Below are 22196 nucleotides of genomic sequence, written 5' to 3' on the forward strand. Positions count from 1 at the left end.
ATGAGAGGGGGGAGGGTCAGATGGAGAAGCAGACCCCCCCGCTGAGCAGGGAGCCTGATGTGGGACTCGATCCTGGGACTCCAGGATCATGACCTGAGCCAAAGGCAGTCGCTTAACCAACTGAGCCACCCAGGCGCCCCATGGACTCTGTCCTCTTAACCACCATGCTATATGCCTCCCAGAAGGCAAATATTAACACTTTCTCGAGAGCTGTGGCAGATGCAAAATAATCAGCCAATAGGAAAGTATTACTGCAATGTTCTTGCTGAGGAGCCAAATGGCTTTACTCATTAAGGGACTTTTGCACACTATTCTCTTGAGGTGAAGTAAATAATTTCAGTTTATTATCCAATAAAATTACAAATTGCTGTGAGTGGATCTTTGGGGGTGCTTGAGAATTGTCAAAGCAATGAATGATCCCCCTGTAAATGTTAAGAATCTACTCTACTGTATTAAGACCCATTTCTTCTTTTCCCCTCTTTTTCTTCCCCTGATCCTTATAGTCAACAAGAAGAAAGAGCAAGAGCAAAGGCTAAAAGAGAAGCTACAAAGGTAATTTTTCTCAGGACTGCTAATGTTATGCCTTGACATTTTTTTCTCCTTTAAGTATTCTAGGTATCTCATTAGCAGAAATGTTTTCCTTTTCAATTGCCATGCCTGAAATGAACAACAACAAACAGCCTTTCACTTGTAAAAAGGGGTCTCAAGTAGAAGTTTCTAGAGTATCGATTTTATTGCATGATAATTCAAATTTTGAGTTTCATTTTATAAGAAGGAGAGGGTTAATTTACTCTGTAAGGCATATTCTCCATATTTGGCTTTTCTTATATTTCTGTTATCATAAGTAACACCAACAAAATCTGTCTGTATGTGTTGTCGGATTACTCTCATATGACGGCCATAAACAAAATTTGCCTTTATGGATCTTATTACCTAATAAATGCAAAGCATAAGCCTAATATTTATTTGGGGAAAGTTGACACAGTTTAAAAGTCTGCCTTTAAACTGACTCACTTTCTCATGAACTTTCTTTCTGTTGGTTGAAACCATCTTTTGAACACTTGTTTTATCCATAATATCTGATCAGCTGCTAAATCATCTTAGATTTTCCAATCAGTCTTAACACATTTCTCCTTCCCTCTGCTTATATCGTACCTCTCCTGTTTGAAATCTGCATCCCCTATCCCTCTGCTTTATCAAGGAGCTCCCAGGAAGGTGTCAGTTTCTCCAAGGACTCATACTTGTCCTCTCCTCCATATCTTTATTTCTTAGTGTGAGCATGTTTTTCTTTTCTTTCTCAGCCTTCTAAAGACAAATCAAGATTCACCAATTTTTTTGCACATTCTTCTTATTTTAAATTTTCCAGCTTTTTTGAGATATAATTGACATACAACATTCTGCAAGTTTAACATTGTGTATATTGTCTTGATTTGGTACACACATATATTGTAAAATGATACTCCCATAGCGTTACCTAACACTTCCATCACATCACGCTATGACATAAATACATTTCTTTTTGTGGTGAGAACATTTAGGATCTACTCTCTTAGCAACTTTCAAGTATACTGTATAGTATACTGTTATATTGTTAGCTATAATAACCATGCTCTAAAGCAGATCTCCAGAACTTAATTCATCTTATAACTGGAAATGTATACCATTTGACCAGCGTCTCTCTATTTCCCCCACCCCCAGCCCCTGGCAAACACCACTCTACTTTCTGTTTCTATGAGGTCAGCTTTTACAGATTCCACATATGAGTGAGATCGTACCATAATTTTTTTTCTGTCTCCTTTATTTCACTTAGCAGTGTCCTCTAGTTTCATCCAAGTAGTTGCAGATGGCAGGATGTCCTTCTTTCTCATGAAGACTCAGCAATATTCTCACTTCCTCCAGGAAGCCTCCTCTTCTAGGTCCATTGAACTCTCTCCCCTTCAATCTTTCATTAGCTCTTATAGAGTGTGATATATAACATAACACAAACATGTATATTGTTCTCTGATTTTTATCAGTCTTCTTCTGCACCTAGAGTGGAAGCAGCCTCAGGAGAATGATGATGATAAATATTTCCAGATCCATTCTAGTGCAACGACAATTCTGAGTCCATGATGGAAGCTTTGTAAATACTTATCGATTTACTGCTCCCTGTCATCCCTTTTTGTTTTTCTTCTACTCTGCATCACTTATTCCTCAGAAGAGGCAAAGGTGCAGGAAGGGTAGACAGTCATTCTGAGAAAATATTTTCCAGGAGCTCTGCAGTGAATTTTGGAACCAAGTGAAGAATGGAATGCTTATATGCACCAGGGAGAATGACCCTGTCCGCGGCCCCGATGGCAAAATGCATGGAAACAAGTGTGCCATGTGTGCAAGCCTATTGTGAGTACCTACCCTCATCTGTCGCACTGAATCTCTCATCATCAATCACGTCTGAGTCTTAGTTTCCTAGAAATGTGTAGCATATATATCATGCTTGTATGCTATGTAAGTTTAAAAGCACATGGACAATACATGAAGTAATAATGAATCATACAATGACAATGTGATTCTCTATCCAGTTACCCTTTTTTAAAAATTTTAAAAATATTTTATTTATTTACTCATGAGAGACAGAGAGAGAGGTAGAGGCAGAGGGAGAAACAGGCTCCCCAAGGAGCAGGGAGCCCGATGCGGGACTCGATCCCAGGACCCCGGGATCATGACCTGAGCCGAAGGCAGATGCTTAACCATCTGAGCCACCCAGGCACCTTCTATCCAGTTGTCCTTCTATCCTCTAGTTAAGTCATGGGAAAGTCTTAATTTATATTTTTAACACTAGATAATCATCATTCATAACTGAAAGCAGAAGTTTGATGATCTGGATGCAGTGATATCTTTGTCTCTCTCTCTCTCCCCCACTGACATTTTATGATTCTGTGAATATATTCAGCTATTGGCTAAGGGAAAACCAGTTGGTCAGAAGTTTATGAGGCCAGTAGGCAAGAAGTGTTAAAATAACCTGAATGAGAAAAGGAATGGAGAAGATTGCATTTATCCCTTCAGGGACATTACAGTGCACAGCTGAAATAACACTTTGATAAGTGGTTTAGTATAGAGAGTAAAACCTCTAAGAGGCGAGCCCATACATTAGATGTTTATTGAAATGTCTTCTTGTGAGCCAAATCCAGGGACTTTTAGGCCATTGTTTTGGTGAGTGGGACTAAAGCTCCATTGTGTGAGATAGTCTAGGAGAAATTGATTATTACCTCCTCAGGTTCTCCTCCTTCTTAGATTCCTAATCCTCTACAGAGTGTCAAGCTAAGGTAAATGTTTAAATAATATCTGTTGAAAAGGTGCAAGGTTACTGTTTTCCCTTAACTTTCATATGTCCTTGTCCAATCTCAGGTATATGCACATAGTTCCTTGAAGGAGAGACTGACAGACTAGGCCACTAGTGTACACAGTGGCCTAAGAGTCAGGAAATCAAGGCTCTTTTCTCACCTGATCCATTGTTCATGCTGTGGTGATGACTAAATGGGATCTCATCAGTGCTACAGATTTTCCAGCTTTGATAAACTGTGTATCAGTAGAAAATGGCAAGAAAGCCAGAAGCTTAGGCTCATGATCAACCTAAAATATTAATTGTTGCATCTTATTGGACTTGGATCATTATTCTAAAACTTGAACTTCAACCTGAATATTAATTTCCTTAAAATAATATCTAAAAAAATAATTTTATAGTGAAACATAGTTTATTTTGACTATGGGCCCATCGTCTGACTTGGTATCACCTCTGGCTTTCATCACTGATATGGTTGTTATTTACAAAGGAAAAGTTGCACAATTTTAAAAAATCAAGGTAACTGTGACTTCTTTCAGATCATTGAAATCACTGATTGATGGGATAAGACTGATGGAATCAAGACTACTTGAGGGTCTCATACTGATAAAAGATCATGCTAGTTTTTTTTTTTAAGGTGTATTGTATTTTATTATTATTTTGTTTATTATCTGCATTGTTGGACACAGTGATAGTATCTCTTAGACTGGATAAATTTTTACTGAAGAGTGAATCTGACCTTGTCTGGAAGATCCTCATCCCTTTTTAAAATACATTTTCATAGACAATGGGAAATTGTACTTAGCTTGTATCTTCTTTGTTTGCAATTGCAGCAAACTTGAAGAAGAAGAAGAGAAGAAAAATAACGGCAAGGAAGGAAAGGACAAAGCAAAGGCTGATAAAGTGAAAAGAGAAGCAGCACAGGTAACTGTTTTAGATATTAGAACCACATAAATATTCCATTGCCCTGGACAAGCCTCCCACTCCCACCTCCTCCTCCCAGTGTCCTTAGTGACTTTGCAGACTGAGAACATGTATTTGGATCCTTGTGTATAAGAAGATTCCTTCTTCCCATTCACACCATATCTGATTTAATGGCTTGTGCATTTGAGAAGAGGTCAGTCATCATTTTCTCCACTGACCATGTGAATTGTATTATCCCCAAAAAAGAAGTGTATACAGATGGCTATCTTGTTATCAACTGAATACAAACCAATAGAGGCAGATTTCAGATTTTTCTCTGTATCTTTTTATATAAGGATGGTTAGTTCAAAACAACAAAATGAACAAACAAATCTAAGTTTTAATCCCAATTAATTTTCTGTGAGATTTTGGGAAAATTACTTAACAACATTTTTGAACCTTGGGTTTACTTTCTCACATGATGATGATGATGATGATGATGGCTATTAATTATTTAGTTGCTGCTATATGCCATATGGTATAGCAATTTTAGGACTGATCTTTGTAGTAACCATTCAAGGTATGTATTATTGTCTGTATTTTATAGAGGAGGATTCAGAGGCTCAGATAAGAAGTTAGGAGATATATATAGTTAATAATTTGAGAGCTAGAATTAGAACACAAGTTCTGGCTATAATGCCCATGATACACCTTAGATCTTGCACCCTGTCACCATTTGTAAGATTCCTATAGGGTGCACCTCAGGTCTTCATTTCTTCTCTCCTGTATCCTTTTATAATTTGGAAGACCTGACTTCTTACTGTTCTCCCTGCTCTCACCTCTGTTCCCTATAATCTACCCTCAACTCAGAAACCAAAGTAATTATTTAAAAACATAAGGGAGGTTATGCCACCCAGTGACTTCTCATCTCATGCAGAGTAAGAAACAAGGTCCTTCTAGTGGCTTACAATGCCATGCATGATCTGACCTCTGCCACCTCTCAGACCTACTTTCTACCCATTGCCATCCTTGTGCTGCCTTGTTGCTTCTAGGACACGCCAAGCATTGATTCAAGGTATCCCATCTTATGGACTCAGTTACGTTATGGTTAAAAACCTGAACTCTGGACTCACACTGCCAGGGCTCAAATACTGCCTGCATGTCCCTACCAGTAAGGCAGACAGTTTTGTGTCTTACTTTCTTCACGTATAAAATATTATTATGTGTATTATTTTTATGAAGTCCTGAGAAACTTATCCATGTATATCAGCACAGCCCCTTACATGCCTTAAGTTTTCAGTATTATACATGCAACTTTACTTTCTTTATGGTCCCCTCATACTCAGACCTGACTATCCCTTTATTCTGTCAAATCCTGGCCACTTTTTGTGGCTCAGAATAAGTATTAGCTGCTCTCCAAAGATTTTCCCCATTTATACAGTATAGTTAATAACTCTGTCATCTATTATGCCAGCAATTTTCCTTTATTCCTCAATTATATAATTAGTTTTGTTCTAACTTATAGATGCTTCTATGCACTTTCTCCAAAGACTCTAAATACTCTGTACTTGGTTTTTATGGTTGCTCTAACAGATTACCACAAACCTGGTGGCCTAAAGCAACACAAACTTACTATCTTTGGCTTTTATATTAGAAGTCTGACCTGGGTCTCACTGAGCTAAATCAAAGGATTGGTAGGGCTGTGTTCCTTTCTGGGATCTATAGGGGAGAATTTCTCTTTGCTTTTTCTCACTTCTAGAAGCCATCATGCTCCTCAGCTCTTGGACCCCTTCCATCATCTTAAAGCCAACAACATCATGTCTCTGACTGTTCTTCTGCAGTCATAACTCCCTCTCATTCCCTCCTGTCTCACTCTTGCAATTGTAAGGACTGACCCCTGCAGTTACATTGGGGACATAGGAGAATCCAGGAGAATCTCCCCATCTCGAGTTTCTTAACTTAATTATATCCACAAAGTCCCTTTTGCCCTGTAAGGTAATATATTCACAGCATCTGGATATTAGGACTTGGACAAATTTGGGGGGTAGGAGTTTTATTCTGCCAATCACATTTTTTTTTTTTACAAAAGGAACAATAGATGATTCTTCTTCATTTATCTCATAGTACCTAACCCAGAATAACATTTGAGTTGAATTGAAGGTTTTCTAATGAGCTCAGTAACGTAATCTTATTTTCCAGATAATGTGTGTCCTAGGCCCCTGAAGAGTATCTTGGTAACATTGACCTCCTACATCACCATTTTGATGTATCCGTTAAGTTTGGATATTCTATCACAGTTTTCAGAGGGGTAATGTGGAAGAGTTCTCCAATGTTTAGTTACCTGGTTCTTAAATCCACCCTCACTTGACAGGAGCTGTGCCGTGAATACCGTGACTATGTGAGAAACGGCCGACTCCCCTGCACCAGAGAGAACGACCCCATTGAAGGCCCAGATGGGAAAATGCATGGCAATACGTGCTCCATGTGTGAGGCCTTTTTGTGAGTAGATCCACAGCCACTGCTGCTTGAGTGTGGAGAAGATAGGTCATACTGAAGGTTTTCTCTAGGAAGTAGCTATGGAAGCTATCTTTGCATGGAGTTCAAGGATTTACAGTTATAAAGCCATATACTTTGCGCACTTCTTTGAGGTATTCTTAGTGTTTGAAAATGTCCTTGAATTGCTCCGGGGAGGACCATGTGCTCACAGCAGACCCCCAGCATCAATGGAGTACGAGGACTGGCATACCTGTTCTCTGCATAATACTGCCATGAATAATCCAAGATGTGGTCACTGGGTGCTACCAAATTGAACATTTGCTAACATCTAGTAAATATTTTCAAGCATCCTCATTGCTTTCTGGGAAGAAGGACAATATCTTTATTTTCCAGAAGAACGTAGTGCTAAAAATTTGTTGATTGGTTTGCTATGATGCGTGTGTCTTATTCTTTAAGCAAAGTTAAAAACAAAAAACAACATGGAGAGCAGTGCATTTACCTTTGTACTCCCAAACTCAGTTGGTAGAGGTAGGGAAATAATGGGATATTCCTATCTAGAGAGATTTTCCCTTTAGGATAATAGGTACTGGGTGCCAGGAATGATTCTCCCCTCTCCCCATCCTACAGCCAGCAAGAAGCAAAAGAAAAAGAAGAAGCTGAATCTGGAACAAAAGCTAAGAGAGAAGCTGAAAAGGTAATTGTCCTAGAAGGTTAATATCACAGTGAAGGATGAGGTTTTGCAGTTTCTCTGTAAAAAAAAAAAAACAAAACCAAAATACATGGAATTACTGAAAGTCTATGTAAGAGAACTCAAGGTTCATCTAATCTAGGAATTGATAGAATTTTCTTAAAGGACCAAATAGTAGACATTTGAATGGTTGTGGCCGTTCGGGCTCTGTCCCAACACTACTGTCACAGCTGTAAAAGCAGCCACAGGTAATATGCAGATAAATGGGTAAGGATGTGTTCCAAGAAGACTATTTACAAAACTAGGTGGTGGGCCAGAGTTTGCTTACAGGCCAGAGTTTGCAAACATCTGATCTACCTCATTCCTGTGTTTTCAAATGAAGATTTAAAACCCAGAGAGAAGGAAGAAATTGCAGTGGGACTGTCGGCATCAGATTCCACATCTTCGTATTTCAAAGTTCTCACAGTTGAAAAATGAAAACAAAAGAGTTCAAACCTAGACCTCCAGACACCAAATCTAGCGTAATTCCTAACCTACTATGTCGTTTTGAATGACCACATTGGGTCACATCAGTTGTGTTCCTCACTTTATCTTTAATTATTTCTGGTGCCAGCATTTTGGGGAAAATAAAAATAGTACATTGGGCACACTAGAATATTCTAGGATAATATTTTCTTGGTTTCAAAAAGGTTGATTACAAGTAGATTTTTTTCAGGTTTGTGGGCATTTGCTTGCCCCCATCAAAGATGAGCGGCCAGTTCTCCCAAGAACCCAAGTTATTAAGGGATTCTTTCTTATGTGTGGGTGCAGATTATTAGTCTGGATTTGGGGGCTAAATCTCAAGGAAAAAGAAAGAGAAACTTCTTTTTAAGTCATGTGTGTTTAGTAGGAATTGAATGAAACAATTGCCAGGAAGAAACATACCCAGAGGTCACTTTCTGTTCCTGTTTTACTAGGAATCACTTGGAAGGAATCCGACAAAGTAATTTATACGAAAATACCCACGCTCTTGCCTTTCCTCCTCCTTTAGGATACATGCAGTGAATTTCGGAACCTTTTGCAAAATGGAAATCTTTTCTGCACACGAGAAAATGATCCCGTGCGTGGCCCAGATGGCAAGACCCACGGCAACAAGTGTGCCATGTGTAAAGCTGTCTTGTGAGTGCACAAATGAGGCCCCTGCTGGGAGTTGGCAGAGTTGGGGAGACAGAGAGCCAGGAAGATAATGTCTATTGTGTTTGTCCTTTCTTTACATGTAAAGGGAGCAAATGATTCTCTGCAGAGCATTTTCGGGCAAATCTTTCTTTATAAAGACCAAGATTCACAATTCTAGAAATAGACAATATATGACTAGGGTATTACATTCTCTATAAATTCTGGAGGAGAGCCCACCTATTAATAGATCACAACATCTTTCTTGGTAAAATTTTAAGTCCTTTGCTGTCTGATGGATCCCTTCTCTACATCATCTTTTAAATACCTCTGGGAAGATAATAAACATATTTTACTATCAGCCTAACTTTTCTACCTACGTTTTTGAAAATATAACACTTTTCACAAAATGAAAAACAGTTCTTTACAGAAAGCTCAGAAGTACACATAAAATATTTCAGTCATTCAATAGCCACTTATTGAACATCTACAATGTACAGTGTGAATGATGATTGTACATAGATGGATGAAATAGACATGGGTTCAAGTTCATATGATAGGAAGGAGGATAGGAGCCTGGGTGACTCAGTCAGTTAAGTGTCCTACTCTTGGTTTCGGCTCAGGTCATGATCTCAGGGTCCTGGGATCCAGCCCCACATCGGGCTCCACACTCAGTGGGGAGTCTGCTTCTCTCCCTCTTCCTCTGCCCTTCCCCCTGCTCTCTCTCTAAAATAAATAAATAAAGCTTTAAAAAAATACAAAGGAGGAATTGCTAAATGATAAATGCTGTATTCAATGGGTTCTAGCACTTCAGGGAAGGGAGAGTTAATAGGAAGGTTTATGGGGGAGTAGAACTGGACTTTATAATTTGGATAAGATGTGAACAGGAAGGAATGAGAGGAGAAGAAGGAAAAGGCATAGGTAAAGCTCTAAAATTAAGGAAACTGTATCAACGGTAAAGAGCAAGTCATTTAGTTTCATTAGAACCTAGCCACTTTGCTGGGTTTGAATGCCAGATCAAGGACTTTGAAGTCAATTCTATATATCGTGGGAAGCTGCTAAAATTTTTCAGGTAGGAGAGTAAGTGGCATAAATATGGTTCCTTTGGGAAGATTCGTAGGTCGGTAGTAAAAAGGGAACAAAGAGAAGGAAGGGACTGAGATTCGGAATGCTGCTGGTGGTAGAAGGGGTTTGCAGGAATCCGAGAGCGATAACTGGAGTCAGAGAAACAGGAGAGAAGGTGAGATGTGAAATCAGTGTCATGCCGGCAACAGCTGTGGGAGCTGAGAGGCGGGAGCAGAGACAGCTCCAGGGTTTTGTTCTTCATGGAAGGTAGAGAGTCCAGGAGCAAGGGCACACTTGGTGGGAAAAGATAATTATTGTTGGACCTCTTGGCTCTGAGGTATTTGAGAAGAATCCAGCTGAGAGTCACAGTGAGCATTTATGAAGGGCTGGTAAAACGCTCCCGTGGTCTTGCTTATGTTTATGTACTTGGTCTTCCTCTACAGCAGGGAGAGCTCTTCCAGGCAGAAGGACTCAAAAAAAAAAAAAAAAAAAAAAAAAAAGAAGGACTCCACATAATTCGTCTTTCTGTTTTCAGAGGGCCTGCAACATGGTAGCTGTTCAGTAAATGCTGGTGAATTCTATACAAATCTAATTTGGTCACAGGAGGAGGAACTTGCAGAAACGCACCCCACTCTCTGTAATCTATTATTCCCTACCTCCCCCTTTCTAATTTCCAGCCAGAAAGAAGATGAAGAAAGAAAGAGAAAAGAAGATGAAGATCAGAGAAACGCGGCGGGGCATAGTTCCCACGGTGGTGGTGGCGCAGGTGGAGGAGGGAAAGCTCAGGTGAGAGAACCTCTAATTTGCACAGGCAGGGGGGACGCAAGTCATGGACAAGGGCACCCGTGGGAAAGGGGAACATAAGTCATGCTGGGTGTGAAGGCGTCCTTGGAAGGGCAGGGCAGTTACCCCCTTGAAACTGTAGGGTGATATCTCAGTAATTTTTCATCTCTCTAGGGCGCATTTTTGACTTCTTTAAACCTGGAAATAATTAACATGATGACGTCATCCGAGTCTCCTGACCCCTTTTTACAGAATGTAACTCTCAGGCCAATAACTGATCACGGCAGAGACAGTGACATCAGCATGCGGACGTTCCCCATCAGCAACTCATGCTCCTCCTTTTCTCTTATTGTTCTCTCTTTCCCTCTGGAGCCACGTGTTAGAGGCAGATTTTCTGTTGGGATCCAAGGCAGCATAATACGGTGAAACTGCAGGGTTTTCAGAGCCAGATAGTTGGGGGTATGACCCTGCCCCTGCCTCACAGGACTTGTGCAGCTTGGAATAAATTAGTTCATCTCACTGAACTCTGGTTTCCCTTATTCACTCTTGCAGGGAGAAAATAAAATAATTTAGGCAAGTTTTTAGCCCATTTCCTGAGACATTGTGAAGGGTCAGAATGACAGTAATTGCCTGTAAATCCCCTCCTCTGGCGTGTGAACACCACTGTGTAAGACGACAGCCACTTGAGCTCTCTTCTTACGACCTTGCTATATCAGGACCATCCCTTTGCTTCCAGATCTGTCATCTGTTGATAAATTCTGGCTATTCTGTTTTTCCATCTTTCTCGGTAAGGAGGCTACATCCTCACTCTCAAGGGGGAGAGCTGGTAAGGCCCTTTGTCTCTCGGCTCCACAGTTCGCTCAAGCCTGTTTTCCTTGGCATTTTGCATAACTTTATACTTCCCTCCAACATTTCTTTCTCCCTTTGATCTACACCAGAGGTCAGCAACTTCTCTTTTCTGTAAAGGCCAGATAGCAAATATTTTAGACATTCTGAGTCCTATAGTCTCTATTGCTTTTGTTCAGTTCTGCCATTGTTGTCAGAAAGCAGCCATAATACCTGAATGAGTGAGGGTGTGTTTCAAGTTTTATTTATAAAACCCCATATATAAAAACAGGCAGCAGGACACATTAGTCCTGTAGGCTATAGTTTGCTGACCCTTCATGCTGTTAAATCCCAGCGAGCTTGGTAATTTCCCTGCGTAGAACCTTAAAGGCAATATTATTATCCATGACAACTGACGTCTTAGAATATGGGTGATTCCCGTCCCCCTTTCTCTGTAGATAGCAGTGCTAGGTGTTATATATATATAAGAGGAGGTGGTAAATCAGAACTTTTCTTACTCAAATTGTTTTGAGTTAAGTTTGTTAAATTTAACAGCAATACAAGAGATCAGGTAATCTGGAGACCTACTCTCCTCTCCTTTTTCAGGACCAATGCGCAGAGTATCGGGACAAAATGCAAAATGGAAAACTCAGCTGTACTCGGGAGCATGATCCTGTACGTGATGCTGATGGCAAGTCGTACAACAATAAGTGTACCATGTGTAAAGAGATACTGTAAGTACTTCTTTCCACTGGCAGTCCAAAAAATAGTCACAGTCACCACTTCCTCCTGAATGACTGGCTCTTTCTCATTTACTTACGACTCCTTCCAGGAAAATTACTGTTTTTGTTAATTCCCAGGTATTGTCTCTTTCTCTTACATCCCCTAAGGAACAACAAGCCCTAGCAATGGCAGCTAATCAATGTCTGATTCCTACTCTATTTTTTCTATCATAATTCTGTGACCTACAAGTGCCATCATGGTAGATAATTGTGCTTTAGAACATATAATGCCTAAGTCCTATGGAGAATTTGTGAAGATCATTTGGGATAGTTCATCAGCATAGTTTAAGAGGGTTGTTTCTTGTATGTATGTGTACAACACATTTATTGTATAATCCAGGGTGTGTTGCTTCTATTTTCCCATGGTGAATGGTACTGAATTGGAGTGCTTTATTATCCAACTCAGCCACACTTGGTTTGTGTTACTGAGGGAAGTAACATAACCACTGCTGTATACTAAGGCAGTTTTCTAGATGACCTTGATGGGTGCTTATAGTTCTAAAATTTGATGCCTATAGCACAATGCTATTAATTATGGCATTTAATTGGCATATACTTAATAAGTAATGCTTCTCCACACATACACCTGTTTCACCTTTCTCCTTGAAAATAAATTACAATCTTGTGACAGTATAGGCCATGTGAGAAAATCTGATTAGTGCAAATATTGCATTTTACAGATGAGAAAACCTGAATTTTTTTTTTAAGTTCAAGGTCACATGAGGGGAATGAACTTCAGAGCTGAAACCAGAATTCAGTTCCTCTGAATACCAGCCTAATATTTATTCACATTATGAAAAGTCTTTAATAGAAGCAGGGCAGTAGAGTAGAGCAGTGCTAGGGTTTTAGCATCAGATGATTTCAACTTCATGTTCCAGGACAGGTTATTTCACCTCTCCAGGCTTCTGTCTGCTTGTATTTATAATGGGGGTAGAGGCAGCAATAATCATCAGAGCCACATACTGTTTCTTTTGAAAGTTAAATGAGAAGAACCATGTAAAACTCTTAATACAGTACCTTGCACAAAGTAGGCACACAGTAAATGTGAATTGTCACTCTTAACAGCATCCTTCGTGTTCAGTAAATAATACATAACAGTATAATCACTAATATTATGATCTCTTACACTATACTGTTACCCTTTTGCACAGCTTCTACTTTGCAGATATGACTAACATAATCAAGATAGCTTTTTACTTATGACTTTGTTTCTTTTTGCATCACATATTAATAGTAGATAATTTGGTTAAGGAACAAATAATTTAGATGCAGAAAATTATGAAGATAAAATTTTGCCATTGAAATCAGTGCCGTCTATGTAATAAGATACTTATCTGGAATATTTAACAAAACAACACAAATGGAATATTTTTTATGATCTTTGGAAATCATTCATCTGACAAGAAATGGTTTTTGATTCTCTGCTAGGTAACAGGCACTACTCATGGACAAGCATTCTTGATGTGAACAAGAAAAAGTTCCTGCCATGGAACTATAATATAATATAGAAAAGACAGATTATAAATAAATAACGAAATAACTACATAGCACAAAGCCAGATAGTGATGAGGCAAATAAAAGAGAGTGAAGCAAGAAGGAGATTGCAGTTGCTGCTTTGTTTATGGTGTTCAGGGCAGGCCTGACATGTGAGGGATACTGGTAAAAAGTGAGTGAAGTGAATCATCTGGACATCTGGAGGAAGAAAGTTTCAGGCAGAGCAAGAGCCAATGCAAATTTCTGAAGATGTAAAATTGCCAAGCTCAAGAAACAGAAAGGAGGTCATTATGTCTCAAAATTATTGCACAGAAAATAGCAGAAAATGAGTTTGGAGAGATCAAATAAGGCTTTTTAGGCCAAGAGAAGGACATTGGATTTTATTCTATGTGTGATCAGCGGTCACTGGAGGCTTGTGATCAGAGCCATGATTATCACTAGAATTCACTAAACTGAATCATTACAATACCCTCTTTTTCCAATAGTACTTGATAAAATGTCATGACTTTATATATGTTTGAATCTTCAGGATATGTTTTACTACCACTTTACTACACAAAGGGAACTCCCTAAAAAGAATGTATATATTCATGTTATGTACATTCATACACATGTTTGTTTTGTGTACAAAACCAAATGAAACTTTGCAAGAGATATAAGTGTATTAGAGTTTTGAAATATTTGGATCTTGAGCCAACCGCATCAGAATGACCTGGCTCGTTAAAAACCAGGCTAGAGTCCCAGTCTAAATCTTGTCAGTAAACCTGTTGGGATGGTCAGTGGATCTGAATTTTTAAAAATCTCAGTGTTTCTTAATGCACATGAAAACTTTGGGAACCATTGAAATAAATACTTTATCAGAAAGGTGAGAGATTTAAAAAAAAAAAAAATGATCCTAAGGTACTTTCTAGATTACTTGTCTTCTTTCTATCTTGGGCTCCATACTTTAAGAAATAATATTCTAATGGGTTGCCTTACTTGTCAAGGCACTAGAATGGTGAGTTGGTGGTGAATTAAAAACCACAACTAATGATGAAAAGATGAGGACACTGGGCTTAAGACCTGAAACTTGCCTCTAAATATCTGATGGGTTAATATCAAGAAGAGATAATGGATTCAGCAAACCTGTTCTGTGTTGTCCTGGAATTGTGAATGAAGTAAGACTGAAGGACAGACATTAGACAGAGATAAACCTGGACACAAATAAAGGAGACTTTGAAATTACGAGTTGATCTACATATAATATCCACCATACGTACCCTGTGATGAGGAAGCTTCCTAATAACCAAGCTGACTGTCCACCTCAGGGATGCACAGAGATTCTCTGTGAAGGAGGTGGTTTAGGATACCCAAACTCTAAGCCTACTTCCAAACCTGAGTCTGGGTTAACAGGATGACTATTGATTCTTCTCTTCCAGGCAAAGAGAAGCAGAGGAAGAAAATAAGCATTCTGGCTACAGATCAAATGGGACTGAGTCAGCATCAGAAAAGGTGAGTCATTAACTAGATTTTGACAAGAATGATCTTTCTGTAAGTCAACCCTTGGCAATCAAAAATATGGAAAGAGAATGTCAATGTTGCCAACCAAGATCTTTGCCCTAAGAAGATCAGAAGTCGTCATACATGTCAGTATTGCTGGTAACTTGTTCAATGGAGATATTTAATGCCAAATGGAAATCTTGCAGTCTAACAATATTGCAAAGCACTTTTACAAATAGTAGTTTATTTCATTGTCTGAACAACCTGGTCAAATACATTTTTTAACTTTATTTTATAGATGAGGAGAATGAGGCTCAGCTACTGTCACAAATTACTATCAACAGTGGCTTGAAACAACACAAATTCTCTTTGTGGAGGCTCTAGGGAAGATCTGTTTCATAGTCTTTTCTAACTTCTAGAGGCTGCCTGCATTCCTTGGCTCGTGGCCACCTTTAAAATCAGCAGGGGCCAGTTGAATTGTTTTCATGCTGCCTTACTCTGATACTGACTTTCCTGCCCCCCCCTTTCCCTCATGAGAACTTTTGTGATTACACTGGGCCACCCAGATAATTCAGGATAATCTCTCCATGTTATGGGCGGCTAATTAGCAATCTTAATTCTATCTTCAACCTTAATTTGTCCTTACCATATCAGGCTACGTATTTACAGGTCCCAGGAATTAGAATGTGGACATGTTTGTAGGCTATTATATTGCCTCCGAGCAAGGTTAAGTGGCTGCCTGACTCTCAAATCAAAATCTTCAGATTTTCAAGCCCAATCAAATACTATGTGAAAACAGCCATTTCCAATATAAACTTTCCTTCTTTTTAGGACACGTGTGATGAGTTTAGAAGCCAAATGAAAAATGGACAACTTATCTGCACCCGAGAAAGTGACCCTGTCCGGGGTCCAGATGGCAAGACACATGGCAATAAGTGTGCTATGTGTAAGGACAAACTGTGAGTATTTTCAAAAATGGGCCTTTGATTGCAAAAATTAAAGTTTGATAATCATTTCTCATCAGTTTGAGAAAATGACTTCTTTTTAAAAACAGATCTAATTATTAATGAGGTGTTTGTTCACTTTGGTTGAAATGTTTTTTTCCATTTTTTCTTCAAGGGAAAGGGAAGCAGCTGAAAGAAAAAAGAAAGAGCAGGACAACTTGAGAAACACAGGAGAAAAGAGCAATGAAAACGAGGTAGTGTGTGTTAGATGTATTTTCTGGAAGTACAAGCTGGAAGCTTGGGGGTAAGGTTAATCCATTCAACAAATATTTATGGAATGCCTACTCTGTCCCACTCCTTGTGTATATAATGATGAACAGGAAAGCATGGTCAGATCTTGCAAAGAAATAGCATGCTATTTCAATGCTCTGAAAGCAACTCTGATGTAATGACCACCTATCTGCAGGACCAATAACCATCACCAAGCTATGGTTATGATGAAGTGGATTTCTTCTCTGAAGTTTTACTTTTTTTTAAAGATTTATTTATTTATTTATTGAGAGAGAGAAAGAGCATGTGTGTGTAGGTGGGGGGAGGGGCAGGGGGAGAGAATCTCCAGCAGACTCCCCACTGAGCACAGAGCCCAACACAGGGCTCCATCTCACAACCCGTGAGATCTCCACCTGAGCCGAAACCAAGGAAGAGTCAGACGCTTAACCGACTAAGCCACCCAGGCGCTCCTCTTCTCTGAAGTTTTAAAACAAATAATTAAGCAAATAGACACCAAAATTACAAATAAGAAAGCAAATATCAAAAACTTAGAGCTCCAGATGATGAATTCTTGACATGGCATTCCAGTGCCGTCTTGTATTCAATTAGGGCTTTAAAAATAATGTTCAATGCTTTACAACACTAACACATAGAATATGACACAGCATAATCTCTTCTAATCCATCAATGGACTCCCAATTAGAAAAGAGAAATCGTGAAGTCTCCCCAGGAAAGTTTTCCTGTTAATGAATGTTAATGAGGGAACTTTTCATTAGGTCTATACTGACTTAAAAAATGAACCATTAATAGTAATTTCATTTTAACAAATATATGTTGGGAATATCTATTATGCATTTTGGTAAATGAATGGCCTTGAGATAAGATTTTATTGTATAAATTCAAATCATCTCTACTGGCCATCTATTCTATTTCTAATCTTAGTCAATATTTTTCTTTTTTTAATATCTATTTTAGAAATGTCAAACAAAAAATATTCTGTATATTCATATATTAAAAATGTCCAGACATTTTGTGTGTTTGTGTGGCAAAAAGAGAGCTATGGTCTTACCTACATCTGCAAAGTTAAATTTTTTACAAATCACATGCATCATCATATTTAAATCTGCTTCTCTGAACAAAAGATTCACAACAGCTGTGTTTCAGTTTCGAAAAGGAAAGAAAAGTTTTTTATTATTATTACAGAAACCTAATAGGAACAGAAGAAGAAAGGAATCTACACATAGATGAAAGTAATAGGAGGCAATAAATGAGAATAAGGCAAAGTTACATCAAATCAGATACTTACAACATCCAACCTCATTAGCTGGGGAAGCCCTATGGGAACAGCCAGGCTGGAGTCCCAGCTGAGAGGCCTGAGCTGAGCGTCCTCCCCTCAGGTGAGACTTCCAACCGACCCTCCCCATAGGGCCATATTTATAGGGCAAATAATAGGGTTTGAAATTAAACATTTGTCTGCCTACCTGCAGTTCACTGTGAGCTGCATTTCTATGTTACCATGTTTCTGTATTTTCAAGGAGCCTGGGCTTTGTCTGTCTGCCTCCCCTCCCAGATTCCATTCTAGGGGGCCAGTCCAACCTTGAGCAGGAAGGGGTGTGAGATAAGATTTGTAGCTCTTGGCACCCAGAACAGAAGGGCCATCTGGGGGCCAGATAATATATTTCAAACACCCAGACTCCCAAGGTTATTCACATAGCATGAGTCTAACAAACAACATTCTTAGCCTGCTGATGTACATGCAAACCCAGGTGGTCAGTTATGTGGGACAAATCATAATAACATTTATCCATACTGACCACCTGCCCAGGACAAACTTCCAATTCTAGAATAAATGTCAGGGAGATATAATGTACACATGGGGAATACAGTCAGTAACATTGTAGTAACTGTATGGTAACAGATGATAACTAGACTTATTGGGGTGACCATTTTGCAAAGTATACAAATGTCAAATCACTATGTTGTGTATCTGAAACTAATATCAATTATACGTCAATAAAAAATAAATAAGCCTTCCCAAAATCTATGCAGTAGGTGGTATTGATCCCGTTTTTCAGTTGAGAAAAACTCAGATAAGTTAACTACACACAGGTCATAAAAAGAAGAGCCAGAGATTGCACCCATAAAGCAAAGACGGAAGTACAGGCAGATGGGTGCTATCATAAACATATATGTAAGTGGGATTTTGTGTGGCTGGAAAAGGAAATAATTCTAGCAACTTCCAAAAATGATGGCTGTGAGACATTTAATATTTTGATCAAGTGTTCCAGAGAACTTTTTTAATACTGCAAACAGAAGTAGGTCTGGAGTTGTTAATGGGTATCACAATTTAAAGAAAGAAGGATAGGGGCACCTGGCTGGGAGCATCTGACTCTTGACTTTGGCTCAGGTCATGATCTCAGGATCATGGGATCGGGCCCCGTGTCGGGCTCTACGCTCAGCATGGAGTCTGCTTGTCTCTCTCCCTCTGCTCCTGCCCCCACTCACACTCTCTCTCTCTCTAAAATAAATAGATAAAATCTCTTGGAGAAAGAAAGAGAGAGAGAGGAAGGAAGGAAGGTGGGAAGGAAGGGAGAAAGGTGGGAAGGAAGGAAGGAAGGAAGGAAGGAAGGAAGGAAGGAAGGAAGGAAGGAAGGAAGGAAGGAAGGGTAACTGCTATCCACGTTACTAGCAGTATTTTTCAAGGTAATTTTCCCATATCTTTCCTTGGGCTTTTTGAGCTTACAGGTAGTTTATGACAAATTTCTGTAGATATCCAAAAATTTCATCAGAGGCCAGATCCTGTGGATTCATTTTCACTGTCTTCTTTTTAAGGTTCTTATTTTTCAGTGAATATAAAAGGCAGCTTTATCTTTTTACAAGTGTTTAGCAGTTTTATTCTCTGCCAGGTAAAAGCGCAGAAAATAACAAAGCTTGTTACCCGATTTCTGATCACAATTCCAACATTGACTTTACTTAATCTCTCTGAGCCTTATTTTCTCACCTATAACATGAGGATAATGAGTGCTTTTCATCAATAAAATGAGGATAATGAGTGTTTATCTTGTGTGCTCTTAGCAAACAACAAAATGCCTGGCATATAATAAAATATTATTTTGTTCTTGAGAAACAGAGCGTCTATGATTTCATTTCAGGGCTTATGTGTGGAGTAATGAGGAGCCTGCAGGGAGACAGGTTTGGGGCTCAGCCTGCTAAAAATTGCATTAACACAGTGCAGGCTGCCCTAGGCAGTCGTGAAATTCCACCAGACAAAGTCATTATTTGAGAGGGACACTATGGAGAGGATTCTAACTTCCTACGCAGATATTGAATGAAGAGCCTTTAAAACACATTCCATCCCTAAAATTCTGTTTTCTCTAGATTTTTATTTCCCCCCTCAAGTATTATGAGCTTATATCTCACAAATTATGTTTTAAATTTTAGAGCTCAGACTATCATGGTAACATCTTTTTTCTGCTTCTCTTGGCAGGATCAGTGCCACGAATTCCGGAATATGGTGACAGAGGGGAAGTTTATCTGCACCAAAGAAAACAACCCTGTTCGAGGTCCAGATGGCAAGATGCACGTCAACAAGTGTGCTATGTGTCATAGCATCTTGTACGTGAAGAGGTTTATCGATCAATTTGATGGGTTGTGCTTGTTTGCGAGGAGATGGTTCTTTTTAATTTAAAACTTAAGGCCCTGGGCATTGCACATGAAAAACATACAAGGCCTTCCCTTTAGAAGAGGACAGTGAGCTTTCAGAACGCTCTCGCAAAAAGTGTTTCCTTTGATGATGAGAAGCGTAATCATACCCAGAGCATCTGGGACAGGGAGACAGCTGTTGTATGGTGCCCAAATCCCGGGCTTTCAGAGAAGTCCATCAGCTGAGTTACCACATACTTCCTCTTGTATGTAAAGGCAGCAATTTCTACATGATAGACTTTTCATAGGGATTCAAGGAGATAATATGCTTCAAACATTTATAAACCTGAAGCAATATAACTACATAAAGAAAATCAATATTGGAGAGTTCAGTTCTAATTGAATATGGAAAAGAGAAAGGAGAAAGGAAGCAACATTACATGAGAGAGAAAAATACATTGTATTTTCCTTAATAAAATACAAATATTTTATTAAGGAAAAATGCAATGGCCTTTTAGGAGCATAGCACTCTGGATGACAGTGTAGTAACCAAATTTATGAAAGTCGATAGCGTTGCCACAAATGCACTATGAAAATTCCAACAGTTAAGACTCATTAGTAAAAAAGAAAAAAAAGTATTTTAGGTATTTTTTTCAGATATGAGAAAATAGTGTTAGATTTGCTAAGGTTTAGAATTAGAGAAATACTTCATTTAAAAAACTCAGTAAAAACAATCCTATCCTTTTTTATTCTGCAGTGAGCGAGAAGCTAGTGAAAGAAAAAAGAATGACGAAGAAAAATCAAATGCCAAGCCCTCAGATGATGCAAAGGTCATTTCTTAAAAGATGCAAAGATAACTATTTTGCCTTTCATCCTCAGAATCTGACATTCTCCTCTGGTTTTTTGGATAATAAAAATGCCAATGTTTTGCTTCAAAGAAAATAGACTTTGCTAATATTTCATTTTGATTATAACAACATTTTTGTCTGGCTTTAAGTTTAATATTTTTCTCAGTTTTGTAGAGAATTTGCCCACAGTGTGCATCAAATATTGCTCTCCTCTTTGGGAGAAATATGGATTGAAAAATAGAGTGTAAAATTCTTTACCACCTCACCTGCATGCTTTCCTCTGACATAAATGTGAAATGATGCTTCGGGTAGCTTGTTGACATTGATTTTTACAATTCAGGTAACATACACTAATTTCAAAGCCTCCCCTTTAGCTTCTCTCCTTGATGTCTTTTTTTCCTGTTTCCTCCAGATAGCTTTCACAGCATCAATAAATCAATAGTGTGTATGCATGATGCTGCCTCTTCTATTTCCTTTTCAAGCCTGCAAAGAAGACATCTTCTTCATTCAGTCCTTTGCAGTAATAATCACATTTGTGGCATTAGATTCCTATGATAGTCCTTTGGTCAAGAGTATAGCTCCTATGGGATGCCTGGGTGGCTCAGTTGGTTAAAGCGTCTGCCTTTGGCTCAGGTCATGGTCCCAGGGTCCTGGGATCAAGTCCCACATCAGGATCCTTGCTCAGCGGGCAGCCTGCTTCTCCCTCTGCCTGCCGTTCCTCCTGCTTGTGTGCTCACGCTCTCTCTCTCTCTCTCTCTCTGACAAATAAATTTTTAAAAATATCTTTAAAAAAAAAAGAGTACAGCTCATGTGGAAAATGAGGGGAAGGGAGGAAGGAAGCTAGGAAGGACAGGGTGAGGGAGACATGACCTATTAAGTGTTCCCCTCTGCATTTTCAGGACCCAGGAAGAAAAGTTCAGAATGAAGTGGTGTTGGAAATTTTAAAGTCTAGGCGTTCCTTGGCCTCCATTGCCAGGATAAGGGTAGTGAGTCTGAGCTCACAGCTAAGAAAGGACTTTCTAAGACCAAGTTTTAGAAAGGGGAAAAATCCTGTTCACTTCCCCTTTCTCATTTTCTAGGACAAGTGCAGTAACTTTCGGCAGTACGTGAGGAATGACCAGCTCTGGTGCACTCGAGAGAATGACCCCGTGCGTGGTGCTGATGGAAAACTATACAAAAACAAGTGCCATATGTGCAGAACGATCATGTGAGTAAGAGGATCCTGTTACCCTTCCAGCTAGTGGGGGAATTGTGTTTTTATTTTTTTTAATTTTTTATTTTAATTTCTATTTTTTGGTGCAAAAGTTGTTTTTATTAAAGCATGGGGACAGGACCCATGGGAACAGCATCTTTAGAAGTTGCTGATAAAATAAATGTGTGCTCATTAATCCATGGCGTCCTTAAAATAAGTCTTTAGATTCAAGGCCCTTAAGTTGAGAACACTTGATATAGGAGACAGGAAATCCATATGTGAATTCTAACCAGAGTGTTTACTAGCTGTGTCAC

At 39.0% G+C, this 22196-nt stretch overlaps 1 protein-coding gene across 1 annotated transcript in view; it reads left to right on the forward strand.

The window, feature by feature from the left end:
- The window catches only part of SPINK5 (serine peptidase inhibitor Kazal type 5), a 73500-nt gene that overhangs the window by 43664 nt on the left and 7640 nt on the right, over positions 1-22196 (forward strand). The window contains exons 16-30 of the mRNA XM_088023175.1: positions 504-552; positions 2252-2379; positions 4153-4243; positions 6594-6721; positions 7346-7412; positions 8437-8564; positions 10301-10409; positions 11838-11965; positions 14926-14998; positions 15818-15945; positions 16106-16184; positions 19688-19815; positions 20600-20672; positions 21590-21676; positions 21770-21897. Coding sequence (XP_087879301.1) covers positions 504-552; positions 2252-2379; positions 4153-4243; positions 6594-6721; positions 7346-7412; positions 8437-8564; positions 10301-10409; positions 11838-11965; positions 14926-14998; positions 15818-15945; positions 16106-16184; positions 19688-19815; positions 20600-20672; positions 21590-21676; positions 21770-21897 — 1524 coding nt within the window. The remainder of the gene's footprint in view (positions 1-503; positions 553-2251; positions 2380-4152; positions 4244-6593; positions 6722-7345; positions 7413-8436; positions 8565-10300; positions 10410-11837; positions 11966-14925; positions 14999-15817; positions 15946-16105; positions 16185-19687; positions 19816-20599; positions 20673-21589; positions 21677-21769; positions 21898-22196) is intronic.

The sequence above is a fragment of the Eumetopias jubatus genome, unplaced genomic scaffold (assembly GCF_037043125.1).
Source record: "Eumetopias jubatus isolate StellerSeaLion01/CBP00866 unplaced genomic scaffold, mEumJub1_p1.0 scaffold_5, whole genome shotgun sequence".
In the NCBI taxonomy this organism is placed as follows: domain Eukaryota; kingdom Metazoa; phylum Chordata; class Mammalia; order Carnivora; family Otariidae; genus Eumetopias; species Eumetopias jubatus.